The sequence below is a fragment of the Bufo bufo genome, chromosome 7 (genome assembly GCF_905171765.1).
Source record: "Bufo bufo chromosome 7, aBufBuf1.1, whole genome shotgun sequence".
NCBI lineage: Eukaryota > Metazoa > Chordata > Amphibia > Anura > Bufonidae > Bufo > Bufo bufo.
Window position 1 is genome coordinate 22,130,404 of NC_053395.1, and position 16,453 is coordinate 22,146,856.

The 16,453-nt window shown below is 39.3% G+C and overlaps 1 protein-coding gene across 3 annotated transcripts in view; it reads right to left on the reverse strand.

Moving 5' to 3' along the window:
* CACNA1H (calcium voltage-gated channel subunit alpha1 H) overlaps window positions 1-16,453 on the reverse strand; it is a 382,070-nt gene that overhangs the window by 166,536 nt on the left and 199,081 nt on the right. For all 3 annotated transcript variants that reach the window (XM_040439279.1, XM_040439277.1, XM_040439276.1), the window contains exons 3-5: window positions 13,993-14,104; window positions 8,352-8,485; window positions 405-502 (exon numbers count right to left, since the gene is read on the reverse strand). In XM_040439279.1, coding sequence (XP_040295213.1) covers window positions 405-502; window positions 8,352-8,485; window positions 13,993-14,104 — 344 coding nt within the window. The remainder of the gene's footprint in view (window positions 1-404; window positions 503-8,351; window positions 8,486-13,992; window positions 14,105-16,453) is intronic.

Below are 16,453 nucleotides of genomic sequence, written 5' to 3' on the forward strand. Positions count from 1 at the left end.
CGAAAAGTGACGAGGGGTCCCAAGGGGGCATACGCTCAAAGTGAATCCACACAAAGCTGGAAAGCTGCTTCATTCGGGTTATATACGGTTGATGGGAAGGCAGAGCGGCCTGCAGGAAACTCTGACACCCGCTGAGATATTGATTTCATTCCTTCCAGATATTGTCAGATCAGACGTCCCTGCGGGTGCTGGAGTTGGGGGGGTCCTACAGCTCCGGATGACATTTTTTCATTACTGTTTGCATGTAATAGATGAGTTCTACCGTAAAAATAGTTGCAAAGTAAAATAAAATGACGATTGATGGAGCCATCAATATAATTCACATGATAAAGAGAAGGCAGCATTGGCCCCTTGTTCCAGGGGCCCCATATATTAGAAAGTGGCGGCTGAGAACTTGCACTTACTTGGGACTCTATTAATGGCTCTTAGCGGCCGTAAAACTCGGACAGTGCGGATGGCAGACAGGCTGACGTTGTGTCCGTCCAGAGAGTATTCCATCATCCTAGGAGAAAGAGAGCGCAGGTGAATGAGAGAGCACATGGAATCCTACATAGTGACATCACGTGGAGAGCAGGAGTGTCCCCATAACAGAGCTAGCTATGCCCATAACAATAGCGCCCTCGGTCTCCCATAATAATGTCTGCCATGGCGCCTTCATAACACTGAGTGTTTCCATACAGTGTCCTCATGACACTGATATCCACAGAGTCCCCCATTATATAGACAGCCATAATACCCTCATAACAGTGACACCCACAGTGTTCCCCATATTACACCCAGACATAGTACCCTCATAACAGTCATATCCACAGTGTCCCCATATTACACCCAGACATAGTACCCTCATAACAGTCATATCCACAGTGTCCCCAAAATACAGCCAGACATAGTACCCTCATAACAGTCATATCCACAGTGTCCCCATATTACACCCAGACATAGTACCCTCATAACAGTCATATCCACAGTGTCCCCAAAATACAGCCAGACATAGTACCCTCATAACAGTCATATCCACAGTGTCCCCATATTACACCCAGACATAGTACCCTCATAACAGTCATATCCACAGTGTCCCCAAAATACAGCCAGACATAGTACCCTCATAACAGTCATACCCACAGTGTCCCCCATAATACAGCCAGACATAGTACCCTCATAACAGTGACACCTACAGTGTCCCCCATAATACAGCCAGACATACCACCCTCATAACTGTGATGCCCACTGTACCCCCATAATTGAGCCAGACATAGTACCCTCAGTACAGTCACCCCCACAGTGTCTCGAGGAGCTAAGGGCGACGCTTCTAATTATAATTTCTTTCTGCCATTGTTTGCTTGTACCGCGCTACAGAATATGCAGTCGCCCTCACGTTTCGGTACAATCACGGTGCCTGGCGCCGCTCCCACATAATGAGGGGTATTATTTCCCAATATACATCTGAATGTGCATTGTATTGATTTTCCCGCCTTGTTTTATACATCTCAGCAATCAAGCTATTGTGGTTATTTTCCGCCTCGGCGGCTCGGCGGGCGCTGTCACGGCTGATTGCCGTTCTCCTCGCTCTTGTGGGGAAGTGATTTTTCTCTCCTGGTCTCCGTTTGTCCTCATATCTGTTTACATGGGCAGAAGATTTCTCAGAAGACTTAAGAAAACTTTCTATAAAGCAGTAAACTTGTAGAGACGACGTGCCGCGACGAGAGCGATTACATTTAAAGGGACGGTCAGTGCAAGACTGGGGGGGGGGGGAATCGTAGCCACTAAATAATATGTCCATCCCCCCAGGTGCTGACTACAGGTTGTGCACCGGGCCCTTGTTGATGTCTGGGCCCTAAAATCAAAGGAATGATAACAGTGGAAGGCAAAGTTATACAGGAGGCGGAGATAAAACATCTCAGAACCAATCAGATCGAGGGAGGGAAGACAGCGGGAGAGAAACTGTGGAGTGGGCGGGGATAGAACACAATGTTACCAATCAGAGCAAATGACTGATGACAGCCGGAGAAAGGAAAACGGGAAGTGGGTGGAGATAAAAAAAACAATATAACCAATCAGATTAAGGGAAAGATGACAGCGGCAGAAGAACCATTGTGAAGTGGGTGGGGATAGAACACAATGTAGCCAATCAGATCAATAGAGTGATGTCAGCAGTAGGAGAGAAATTGTGAAGTGGGCGGAGATAAAACACAATGTAACCAATCAGATCAATAGAATGATGTCAGCAGTAGGAGAGAAAATGTGAAGTGGGCGGAGATAAAACACAATGCAGCCAATCAGATCAAGGGACTGATGACTTCAGGAGAGAAACTGTGAAGTGGGCGGAGATAGAACACAATGTAGCCAATCAGATCAATAGAGTGATGTCAGCAGTAGGAGAGAAATTGTGAAGTGAGGTTAAAACACAATGCAGCCAATCAGATCAAGGGACTGATGACATCAGGAGAGAAACTGTGAAGTGGGCGGAGATAGAACACAATGTAACCAATCAGATCAATAGAATGATGTCAGCAGTAGGAGAGAAAATGTGAAGTGGGCGGAGATAGAACACAATGTAACCAATCAGATGTGCATGAGGGAGGGCCACCTGCAAAGGCCAGTGCCAGAAGAGGGCACTGTAGATATATATTTAAACAAACTGGGCAATATTTTCATGGGACCTGTACACAGTCTACACAGCGACCCCTATGTGCAAGGTACCGTAACAGACGGTGTCACCCATATCAGCCACTGCGTCTCCGCGGGGGGCATGTGGGCTGTTATGTGGCCATTCCTACCAGCGACATGAAGAGAGGTGGGCGGACAGGGCAGAGAAGAGAACACTAGTGCGTAGACCGGGTGACCGGGTGACCTGAGGGCTCCCTGACCTGAGGGCCCTGGACTACACTGTACATATAAAGCGACCAGGAACACATGTAATGACGTGCGAGGCCGCGTTCTGGGACAAAGGAGTCGCTATTTCAAGGGAAACTTTACAAATTCTAAGCCAGTAGAGGTCCACTGAATTCCTTTTATTTCAGCTATTTTTTATTTTAATTCATTTTTGTGTATTTTTAGGAATATAAATATATTTTTTCAGAATTTTATGTAATTTTTTGTGTATTTGTTGTATATTCTTTTATATATTGTGGGTGAACGTATCAATATTTCTGTATCTTTCTGCCTCTTGTGTATTGTGTGGATATTTTTATATACTTTGTGTGTGTCCTCAGTGTATTCCTTTTTTTTTAATTTATTTCTATGTGCATTTTTGTTTGTATTTTATAAATTTTGTGACCTTTGGCATATTTTTTGCACATTTTTGATTATTTTTATTTTATATATTCTTTGACAGCTGTTGCATGTTTTAGGATATTTTTGTATAACTGTAAAATTTTTGAATATTTTAAGTGTCTTTGCATGTTTTCTATTACTTTTTATATATTTTTTCAATTTTTTTTGCCTGGCGTGGCATTTTAAATAACCGAATAGCAGCTCGGTAAACAACTCCCCCAGCCACAATTCTCCCTGCCTTTCTCTCCCTCTTACTGGCACAGACATCGTGTCCTCTTATGGCAATCAGAATGTTCCCTGGAATTTACTGTCAGAATTAAGAAGACAGAAAAACACAACACAACAGACTTTACAGGACGGTGACTAAGCAGCTGAGAGGCCGTGTCTAATGAAATGACAAAAACCGCACAAACAAACGAGCGCACTCTTATAAGACCTTTCATTGGCTGTAATACACACATGACCCCAGAGCCCGCTGGTGCCAGACATCAGACCTGGCGAAATATGAAAGGGTAATTGTGCCAAATCTGCTGCTGTTATACTCCTCACTGTGAGGGAAAGACGGGGAGAAGATAAGAAGTCCAACGTCTAAAATGTCCCAATGTCAACACAATACACCAGTGGTAACAATCAGGTACATAGGAGGAGTATTATAGTAGGTATATTCTTGTACATAGGAGCAGTATTATAGTAATTATATTCTTGTACATAGGAGACAGTATTATAGTAGTTATATTCTTGTACATAGGAGGCAGTATTATAGTAGTTATATTCTTGTACATAGGAGCAGTATTATAGTAGTTACATTCTTGTACATAGGAGGTAGTATTATAGTAGTTATATTCTTGTACATAGGAGCAGTATTATAGTAGTTATATTCTTGTACATAGGAGGCAGTATTATAGTAGTTATATTCTTGTACATAGGAGCAGTATTATAGTAGTTATATTCTTGTACATAGAAGCAGTATTATAGTAGTTATATTCTTGTACATAGGAGGCAGTATTATAGTAGTTATATTCTTGTACATAGGAGGCAGTATTATAGTAGTTATATTCTTGTACATAGGAGCAGTATTATAGTAGTTATATTCTTGCACATAGGAGCAGTATTATAGTAGTTATATTCTTGTACATAGGAGCAGTATTATAGTAGTTACATTCTTGTACATAGGAGGTAGTATTATAGTAGTTATATTCTTGTACATAGGAGCAGTATTATAGTAGTTATATTCTTGTACATAGGAGCAGTATTATAGTAGTTATATTCTTGTATATAGGCGCAGTTTTATAGTAGTTATATTTTTGTACATAGAAGGCAATATTATAGTAGTTATATTCATGTACATAGGAGCAGTATTATAGTAGTTATATTCTTGTACATAGGAGCAGTATTATAGTAGTTATATTCTTGCACATAGGAGCAGTATTATAGTAGTTATATTCTTGTACATAGGAGCAGTATTATAGTAGTTACATTCTTGTACATAGGAGGCAGTATTATAGTAGTTATATTCTTGTACATAGGAGGCAGTATTATAGTAGTTATATTCTTGTACATAGGAGCAGTATTATAGTAGTTATATTCTTGCACATAGGAGCAGTATTATAGTAGTTATATTCTTGTACATAGGAGCAGTATTATAGTAGTTACATTCTTGTACATAGGAGGTAGTATTATAGTAGTTATATTCTTGTACATAGGAGCAGTATTATAGTAGTTATATTCTTGTATATAGGAGCAGTATTATAGTAGTTATATTCTTGTATATAGGCGCAGTTTTATAGTAGTTATATTTTTGTACATAGAAGGCAATATTATAGTAGTTATATTCATGTACATAGGAGCAGTATTATAGTAGTTATATTCTTGCACATAGGAGCAGTATTATAGTAGTTATATTCTTGTACATAGGAGCAGTATTATAGTAGTTATATTCTTGTATATAGGAGCAGTATTATAGTAGTTACATTCTTGTACATAGTAGGCAGTATTATAGTAGTTCTATTCTTGTACATAGGAGGCAGTATTATAGTAGTTATATTCTTGTATATAGGCGCAGTTTTATAGTAGTTATATTTTTGTACATAGAAGGCAAGATTATAGTAGTTATATTCATGTACATAGGAGCAGTATTATAGCAGTTATATTCTTGTACATAGGAGCAGTATTATAGTAGTTATATTCTTGCACATAGGAGCAGTATTATAGTAGTTATATTCTTGTACATAGGAGCAGTATTATAGTAGTTATATTCTTGTATATAGGAGCAGTATTATAGTAGTTACATTCTTGTACATAGTAGGCAGTATTATAGTAGTTCTATTCTTGTACATAGGAGGCAGTATTATAGTAGTTATATTCTTGTATATAGGCGCAGTTTTATAGTAGTTATATTTTTGTACATAGAAGGCAATATTATAGTAGTTATATTCATGTACATAGGAGCAGTATTATAGTAGTTATATCCCTGTACATAGGAGGCAGTATTATAGTAGTTATATTCTTGTACATAGGAGGCAGTATTATAGTAGTTATATTCTTGTACATAGGAGGCAGTATTATAGTAGTTATATTCTTGTATATAGGAGGCAGTATTATAGTAGTTATATTCTTGTACATAGGAGGCAGTACCGTAGTAGTTAAATTCTTGTACATAGGAGCAGTATTATAGTAGTTATATTCTTGTACATAGGAGGCAGTATTATAGTAGTTATATTCTTGTACATAGGAGGCAGTATTATAGTAGTTATATTCTTGTACATAGGAGCAGTATTATAGTAGTTATATTCTTGTATATAGGAGGCAGTATTATAGTAGTTATATTCTTGTACATAGGAGGCAGTATTATAGTAGTTATATTCTTGTACATAGGAGAAGTATTATAGTAGTTATATTCTTGTACATAGGAGCAGTATTATAGTAGTTATATTCTTGTACATAGGAGGCAGTATTATAGTAGTTATATTTCTTGTACATAGGAGCAGTATTATAGTAGTTATATTCTTGTATATAGGAGGCAGTATTATAGTAGTTATATTCTTGTATATAGGAGGCAGTATTATGTAGTTATATTCTTGTACATAGGAGAAGTATTATAGTAGTTATATTCTTGTACATAGGAGCAGTATTATAGTAGTTATATTCTTGTACATAGGAGGCAGTATTATAGTAGTTATATTCCTGTACATAGGAGCAGTATTATAGTAGTTATAGTCTTGTACATAGGATCAGTATTATAGTAGTTATATTCTTGTACATAGGAGAAGTATTATAGTAGTTATATTCTTGTACATAGGAGCAGTATTATAGTAGTTATATTCTTGTACATAGGAGGCAGTATTATAGTAGTTATATTCTTGTACATAGGAGCAGTATTATAGTAGTTATATTCTTGTACATAGGAGGCAGTATTATAGTAGTTATATTCTTGTACATAGGAGCAGTATTATAGTAGTTATATTCTTGTATATAGGAGGCAGTATTATAGTAGTTATATTCTTGTACATTGGAGCAGTATTATAGTAGTTATATTCTTGTACATAGGAGCAGTATTACAGTAGTTATATTCTTGTAAATAGGAGCAGTATTACAGTAGTTATATTCTTGTACATAGGAGGCAGTATTATAGTAGTTATATTCTTGTATATAGGCACAGTTTTATAGTAGTTATATTTTTGTACATAGAAGGCAATATTATAGTAGTTATATTCATGTACATAGGAGCAGTATTATAGTAGTTATATCCCTGTACATAGGAGGCAGTATTATAGTAGTTATATTCTTGTACATAGGAGGCAGTATTATAGTAGTTATATTCTTGTACATAGGAGGCAGTATTATAGTAGTTATATTCTTGTACATAGGAGGCAGTATTATAGTAGTTATATTCTTGTATATAGGAGGCAGTATTATAGTAGTTATATTTTTGTACATAGGAGGCAGTATTATAGTAGTTATATTCTTGTACATAGGAGGCAGTATTATAGTAGTTATATTTCTTGTACATAGGAGCAGTATTATAGTAGTTATATTCTTGTATATAGGAGCAGTATTATAGTAGTTATATTCTTGTATATAGGAGGCAGTATTATAGTAGTTATATTCTTGTACATAGGAGAAGTATTATAGTAGTTATATTCTTGCACATAGGAGCAGTATTATAGTAGTTATATTCTTGTACATAGGAGGCAGCATTATAGTAGTTATATTCCTGTACATAGGAGCAGTATTATAGTAGTTATAGTCTTGTACATAGGAGGCAGTATTATAGTAGTTATATTCTTGTACATTGGAGCAGTATTATAGTAGTTATATTCTTGTACATTGGAGCAGTATTATAGTAGTTATATTCCTGTACATAGGAGCAGTATTACAGTAGTTATAGTCTTGTACATAGGAGCAGTATTATAGTAGTTATATTCTTGTACATAGGAGCAGTATTATAGTAGTTATATTCTTGTACATAGGAGGCAGTATTATAGTAGTTATATTCTTGTACATAGGAGCAGTATTACAGTAGTTATATTCCTGTACATAGGAGCAGTATTACAGTAGTTATATTCTTGTACATAGGAGCAGTATTACAGTAGTTATAGTCTTGTACATAGGAGGCAGTATTATAGTAGTTATATTCTTGTACATAGGAGGCAGTATTATAGTAGTTATATTCTTGTACATAGGAGGCAGTATTATAGTAGTTATATTCTTGTACATAGGAGCAGTATTATAGTAGTTATATTCTTGTACATAGGAGCAGTATTATAGTAGTTATATTCTTGTACATAGGAGGCAGTATTATAGTAGTTATATTCTTGTACATAGGAGCAGTATTATAGTAGTTATATTCTTGTATATACGAGCAGAATCCAAGTGAAAAATGAAGACTAAAAGAAAAGAGTCATATTTTTCTAATCTCATACCACCACTGTAACTTGATAAGTTAGCGCACAGTGCAGTCCAATCAGTGACATATTCGGTGAGTATGGTTATGTTCAGACCATAAAGCCCCAAGTGAAATCTACAACGTCCTACCAGTGTAGAAGCTTAAAACCCCCTGGACATCATTTACTACTCACCCAGCCATGACGATAAAAAAATCCAGTCTGTTCCACGTGTCTCCCAGGTAACACTTCTGCCCAAAGATGCCCAATGCTATCATCTTAATGACCATTTCCACCGCAAAGAAAGCGAAGATGAAGCCATCGAATGCCTGGGGCAGAAGAAAAGACAAATCCTTATTACCACTGATTCAATTTACTTCTAGAAGACCAACTTCTGTTATTTCCTGTGGGACTGATACATCCGCACGGCCCAGTGCACCCATCAGAATGCAGGCAAATTATAAGACGGTGACATGTTGGGTTACTTCAGTATCTCCTCTATGCTGGTGGTGGGATGTAAAACCATGAATGGGTGGGAGAACACCATCATCATTTGGTCATAGACATCTTTGAGGACCCCTTTAAATTCCTTGTAGTGAAAGAAGAGTAACCAATATGGCATCTACAAAGCATTTGACCACCCAAACCACATCCATTTGATGTTTATCTTACTCAAAACCTTGGATAATGAGAAGAGTATTAGTATAAAGATAACAAAATGTCCAAAATGGTCATTGATTTCTATGGCTCCAGAGTATAGAGTATCTATCTATCTATCTATCTATCTATCTATCTATCTATCTATCTATCTATCTATCTATCTATCTATCCCATATCTATCTATCTATCTATCTATCTATCCTTCTATCTATCTATTATCTATCTATCTATTATCTATCTATCTATCTATCTCCTATCTATCTATCTATCTATCTATCTATTATCTATCTATCTATCTATCTATCTATCTATCTATCTATCTATCTATCTATCTATTATCTATCTATCTATCTATCTATCTCATATCTATCTATCTATTATCTATCTATCTATCTATCTATCTAACTATCTATCTATCTATCTACTACCTTCCTTCTTAATGATTGATTTGGATGAACCTTTGGGGATTGAGCCTCTTGGAGCAATAAGATTTTCTCCCCTGTATCTCTGAAGATTTATGAGATCTTCTCTCCTGTATCTTCTTTCCCCTTTAGGTGACAGTCCCAGGAGTGATACACGGTGATACATGGCAGCAGTGTAAACCACAGTGCGGTATGTGAGGACAGCGCTGCCGCGGCCTTGTACAGCACAGTAACGATATTTCCGTGTTTTCTTCGCCATGATTGCCGCTGTTTACGTGAACTTTCAATCCTTCTTGAAAGCGGCTGCCAATAAACTGTGAACTGTCGAGGCGACTGCCAGGAGTCCTCGCTCTCTTTGTCCTACATGACTTTTTTTTTTTTCTAGAGAAGAAATATATTTAGCCGGCTCGTGCTGCGTGACGGCAGCCAAGAAACGGCAAAAAAAGTGAACGTGTTAACAATCCGAGAGCAGCAGAACGACAATTTAATTGGCCCCAGAAAACCAGTCAGTATATCCGAGGAGCTGAGAGCCTGAACTGCCCAGACCCCTCTATGGATTACACAACTGAATTATAGATTTACAATACCGGTTCTGTGCTTCATTAGTGCAGGTGTAGCAGAGCTGAGTTTGTCACATGCAGCAGGGCTGAGATTAGTAGCGGGAATGGAATTGTGAGATATGCAGGGAGACGCGGGTACAGCAGCACTAGGGTTGTTCTGCTCTACCTGCAGAGCTTGCAGAAATCCATGTGCCTGCTGCTCCATTCACATGAATTGAACTGTCGCAAAATCTGCCACATGTGAAGGCACCCTTAGATGTAACAGAACTAAAATGGTCCGCATAGTAGAGTTGGGTTTGTCAGGACCATCTGATCTAGGGTTGCTAGATGTAACAGGGCTAGGATGATCAGTGTAGTAGAGTTGGGTTTGTCAGAAGTAGGAGAACTAGGGTTGTTAGATGAAAGAGAAATAAAACGGTCTGTATAGTAGGGTTGGGTTTGGGCTAGGATGGTTAGTGTAGTAGAGTTGGGTTTGTCAGGAGAAGAAGAACTAGGGTTGTTAGATGTACTGTAACAGGGCTAGGATGGTTGGTGTAGTAGAGTTGGGTTTGTCAAGAGAAGAAGAACTAGGGTTGTTAGATGTACTGTAACAGGGCTAGGATGGTTAGTGTAGTAGAGTTGGGTTTGTCAGGAGAAGAAGAACTAGGGTTGTTAGATCTACTGTAACAGGGCTAGGATGGTTGGTGTAGTAGAGTTGGGTTTGTCAGGAGAAGAAGAACTAGGGTTGTTAGATGTACTGTAACAGGGCTAGGATGGTTAGTGTAGTAGGGCTGGGTTTGTCGGGGGCAGTAGTATATGGGATGATCAGAGAAGTAACACTGCATTGATCAGATATAGTAGAGTTTGGGAGATGTAACACAACAAGGATTGGCAGATATAGCAGAGCTGAGCTTTTGTATGTAAAGCAATGGAATATTAGGATTAGCAGACCTGGGCTGTCACGTAGAGCAGAGACAGGTTTGTGCAGCAGAACTGTGTTTGCCAGGAGCAACAGACCTGAGACCAAATCGAGAGCGTACACCCAAAGAGTTAATAACAGGCTCAGCTCTGCTATATCTGTACATTAGCTCAGTGGTGACCATCAGGAACAGAAGGCTGTGTCATTTTACTTACCTGACCTCGGCTTTGGGAGAAATAACAGGAATTAGTGTGAGGGCCCCGGGGGCCGTCTGATTACTGCACAATGCACCCGGTATTGTCAGAGCTGCACTGGCAGAGCGGTACCAGGGGCCCCCGAAATGTGTACCACCGAGGGGGAGAGAAAGGTATGCTCTGATTAAGGTCACGGTTACTTAAAGGGCAGCTCCATAAAAATTCCCCTTTTTTTTCTGACGACCTGACAACCAATATGGCCCCCATTACATCTCCCACAGGGTTGTCATTGAGGTATGGAGTAACGCCAGGTGAAGGGGTCCCGGTACTAGGCAGGGCTATTTGCAACTTTTTAAACACACACTGTCTTTCAATTCCTTATTATTATCAAGATCTCTGCATTCTGTCAGTGAACGGGAACATTCCAAAGGCTGAACACCAGCCGCGACCTATAAGCAGCAGAGGGTTTGTTACCATTATATCCGGTCTAGACAATCCTCTGTCAGCTAAAAATAAAAATCTGCAGCGCAAATCTCTCTCCGGTCCTGACAGTTTGTTACAGTGTATCAGTGCAGGTAAAATGGAGTCCAGACTGTCGGTGACCATGTACACTGGATACAGGCGTGCACAAGTCTTTAGCTTCTAGATGTAAACAAGAATGTTGCCATTCACTGACAGCAAGCAGAGATCTTTAAAACTGTGAAGAATTGAAAAACAGAAAGTGGATTAAGCTTAGTAATATAAAACTGAAATACCCCTTTAAATACTTGCTTGGGAATGGGGGACCTGCTGCATTCCGGTGGGCACTCCGAGGGCTCGTTTCAAAAAACTTTATTGACAGCAAGTCTAACATTCCCTTTAAGGAAACAGTCCGCCGTGGAGAATACTCCTTGGGATTTCCTGACACGTTCTGCCAGTAAATGAAGACTTTGTCATATCCTTAATTTAGGGGCCCGCGGAGAGCCGCTATAATGTCATAGAATACGCTTTACGTCCAGAAATATCACCGCTCTGCAGCTTGTAAAAAGTGAATGTACAGATTTAGCAGAGCTGAGTTTGTCATTTATCTGTCTGGGCACTGATAGGTCTATCTCTACTGGGAGGCCCATGTAAAACTACAGATAACTGCATAATATCCTCAGTTGGGCTAAAAATGATAAACTCGCCTCTGCTATATCTGTATATAATCTCAGGCACATGGAGATGAACAGGTTAAACTTTTTTCTTTTTAATTGTCCCTCCAGGGGTTGGGATTGCATGGGGCTGCTGGTTCTGAGGCTGGAGGATTGGTGGCTGTTATTAATATATAACGCTGCTATTTCTGTACCAGATGTAAATATAAAGTCAGATCCCACAAGAGAGGAACGTTCTGCAGGAGATCACACAGCAAACACACGTGTACATGAGGGGCCACAGGCAGGATACATGGATGGATATGATAATGATAGATACATAGACTATAGACCAGGGATCAGCAACCTCTGGCAATCTATTTTTTCATAAACTACAACTTCCGAATGCTTCATTCATAGATTGCGGATAGTGCAGCTTATACACAGTGACTGCACCAGCAGAATAGTGAGTGCAGCTCTGGAGTATAATACAGGATGTAATTCCGAATAAGTAATGTAATGTATGTGCACAGTGACTGCACCTGCAGAATAGTGAGTGCAGCTCTGGAGTATAATACAGGATGTAACTCAGGGTCAGTACAGGATAAGTAATGTATGTACACAGTGACTGCACCAGCAGAATAGTGAGTGCAGCTCTGGAGTATAATACAGGATGTAATTCCGAATAAGTAATGTAATGTATGTGCACAGTGACTGCACCTGCAGAATAGTGAGTGCAGCTCTGGAGTATAATACAGGATGTAACTCAGGGTCAGTACAGGATAAGTAATGTATGTACACAGTGACTGCACCAGCAGAATAGTGAGTGCAGCTCTGGAGTATAATACAGGATGTAACTCAGGATCAGTACAGGATAAGTAATGTAATGTATGTACACAGTGACTCCACCAGCAGAATAGTGAGTGCAGCTCTGGAGTATAACACAGGATGTAACTCAGGATCAGTACAGGATAAGTAATGTAATGTATGTACACAGTGACTGCACCAGCAGAATAGTGAGTGCAGCTCTGGAGTATAATACAGGATGTAACTCAGGATCAGTACAGGATAAGTAATGTAATGTATGTACACAGTGACTCCACCAGCAGAATAGTGAGTGCAGCTCTGGAGTATAATACAGGATCAGTACAGGATAAGTACAGGATAAGTAATGTATGTACACAGTGACTGCACCAGCAGAATAGTGAGTGCAGCTCTGGAGTATAAAACAGGATGTAATTCCGAATAAGTAATGTAATGTATGTGCACAGTGACTGCACCTGCAGAATAGTGAGTGCAGCTCTGGGGTATAATACAGGATGTAACTCAGGATCAGTACAGGATAAGTAATGTATGTACACAGTGACTGCACCAGCAGAATAGTGAGTGCAGCTCTGGAGTATAATACATGATGTAACTCAGGATCAGTACAGGATAAGTAATGTAATGTATGTACACAGTGACTGCACTAGCAGAATAGTGAGTGCAGCTCTGGAGTATAATACAGGATGTAACTCAGGATCAGTACAGGATAAGTAATGTATGTACACAGTGACTGCACCAGCAGAATAGTGAGTGCAGCTCTGGAGTATAATACAGGATGTAACTCAGGATCAGTACAGGATAAGTAATGTAATGTATGTGCACAGTGACTGCACCAGCAGAATAGTGAGTGCAGCTCTGGAGTATAATACAGGATGTAACTCAGGATCAGTACAGAATAAGTAATGTATGTATACAGTGACTGCACCAGCAGAATAGTGAGTGCAGCTCTGGAGTATATTACAGGATGTAACTCAGGATCAGTACAGGATAAGTAATGTAATGTATGTACACAGTGACTGCACCAGCAGAATAGTGAGTGCAGCTCTGGAGTATAATACAGGATGTAACTCAGGATCAGTACAGGATAAGTAATGTAATGTATGTACACAGTGACTCCACCAGCAGAATAGTGAGTGCAGCTCTGGAGTATAATACAGAATCTTACCTCAAGGATTGTGCATCTCTCTGACAAACACTCCACGTCTTCACAGGGCTGGAACATCCCGAGGGTGACACAGTTCAGCAAAATGACCAGCATGCTGACGTGCTCAAACCACGTGGAGAGGAAAGAGTTAAGGAAAGCTGAGAGAAATGGTGGAAAAAATGTAGTATAATACACCACAGAAACATATAATAAGGGTATAGAGCGCTGCAGGATGTACTTTCTCCATGTGTAATTCAGAATATAGACTTGGCCTCAGCAGACAATGTGTTACTTATAATTTATTGTATTGCAATCCCCAGAGGTGTAATGTAGATACGACGTTTCAGTCTTACATCTCGGACCTTCTTCAGTAACAGCCAAAACCACCGCTGGGAAATCAGCCAAGTCCTACAGCAGCAGACACGGTTCATATGTGTATGGTGACTACAGCCAGGGGAAGCTGGGCGACTGCTGCCCTCCAAGGCTGTTTATTGCTGCCACCCAGCTTTTCCAGAGTGAAGTTTTTTCCGCCCCATAATGGTCACCAGTGACGTCCATGACGAGGTCTCATGTGACGGGGCAGAGGCTGCTAATTGAGCAAATTATCACAGAAGACATGTCAGGACAGAGATACGTATGGAAAATACAGGTGGAAAAAGTGGTGGACTCCGGAGAGAGAAGAGAAATCCACAGAGTGATGATCGTCAGCGGAATAAATAACAGCGCGGAAAAGTGAGATAATGAGGATAGATAGATGATAGATATATGAGATAGATAAATAGATAGATAGATAGATAAATAGATAGATAGATAGATAGATAGATAGATAGATAGATAGATAGATAGATAGATAGATGATAGATATATGAGATAGATAGATAAATAGATAGATAGATATGAGATAGATAGATGGATAGGAGATAGATAAATAGATAGATAGAAGATAGATATATGAGATAGATGGAGATATCTATCTATCTATCTATCTCCTATCTATCTATTATCTATCTATCTATCTATCTATCTATCTCATATCTATCTATCTATCTCATATCTATCTATCTATCTATTATCTGACGACCGGCGCTTGTATTTTGTGTTATGTTGATGTTTTTTCTTTATTCCAAGTTTCTGTCTTTTCTGTTTCTGGAGAATTTGAGCGATTCCAGAACGCGGGATCATAAACCGAGGCCTGGGATTCACTGGGATTAAAGGAACAGACCAATTGGACTGAACACCTAGAGACAGGAGGACGGACAGAGCGCCTCCACAGAATGACTTCCTCTTGCCTCATGTTTCATATATTCTGCAAACTTAAAGGGCCACTCCACCTTTCATTAACATTGGCTCTGTAGTTAGCAAATGTAAATTCCAGCAGGTTTATAATATATATTAGCTATTTTTTGCCATCTTCATTTATTTTTTTAGGCTTTATTTCTTAGAAAACCGTCAGCAAGCAGCTGTTGATGGATCTGATGTTCCTATAACTTGGCTTTACATATAGTACATTGAACACATATTGGTGTCCTACTGTGATTGGGGTGTTGGTATGATGTGTTCATTAACCCCTTAATGCCCTGAAGCTGTATACGCCGAGGGCATGATCTGATTTTTTTCGGGTGGTTTAGGTGAGTAACCCATGCTGTGTACGGTCATAGGTGAATGCTGGTTGCTCAGGTATACATCACCATGTCCTATGGCTTTGGCTAATAACAACATAATGATAATCATACAAAAAAATTATCTTTTAACCTGCTTTTTGACAGTTTCCGCTTTGCACATTTTTATTTATTTAGACTTTTTACGGTGTAATTACTAAAATGCTGCATTGGAAGGCAAGTAAATCCTGCAAAACTGCCGTTATGAATGTAATTGACAACACAAGTGTGATCGTAGATCGTAAAAGAATTAGATTGTAAGCTCCAGGGGTTAGCGACAGAAGACACAGAATTATTCCCTACTTCACCCCACGTGTAGAATGCAGCCCAGACCTCAGTAATATTAGATAAATGAGTGTTTGATGTGACTACTCTCATCGTTATCATCATCCACATCCGTTTTCCATCTGGTGAATAATCATTTACAGAAGAACAGAGGAAGGAAGTCGGGAGACACGAGTGCTGCCTGACAGAACAGAACTCGGCCTGGCGGCTCCAATCATACGCGATGTCTGTTCTAATTATGACTCCACGCTTCAGAAAGATGAATCCATACATCTGCCAATAAAGCCCCTGACACTAGGGGGAGCTAGCTGCATGTTATGCTGCTTCCATTAATTTCAATGGGAGGTCTATAAATATGTATGTAGTGAACTCCCCCTAGTGGTGGACTGCTGGCAGTCAAAATTGTATCATTGATTTCTATGGTTGTAGAGGGGTAGAGGCATCATACAGGCTCCGCTTGTTAGGGGGCAATCTGCTGGCATCGTTTACGATGGATGTTTTTGCTACTATTTTAGATTTGTGTTTTCAGCCATATTGCA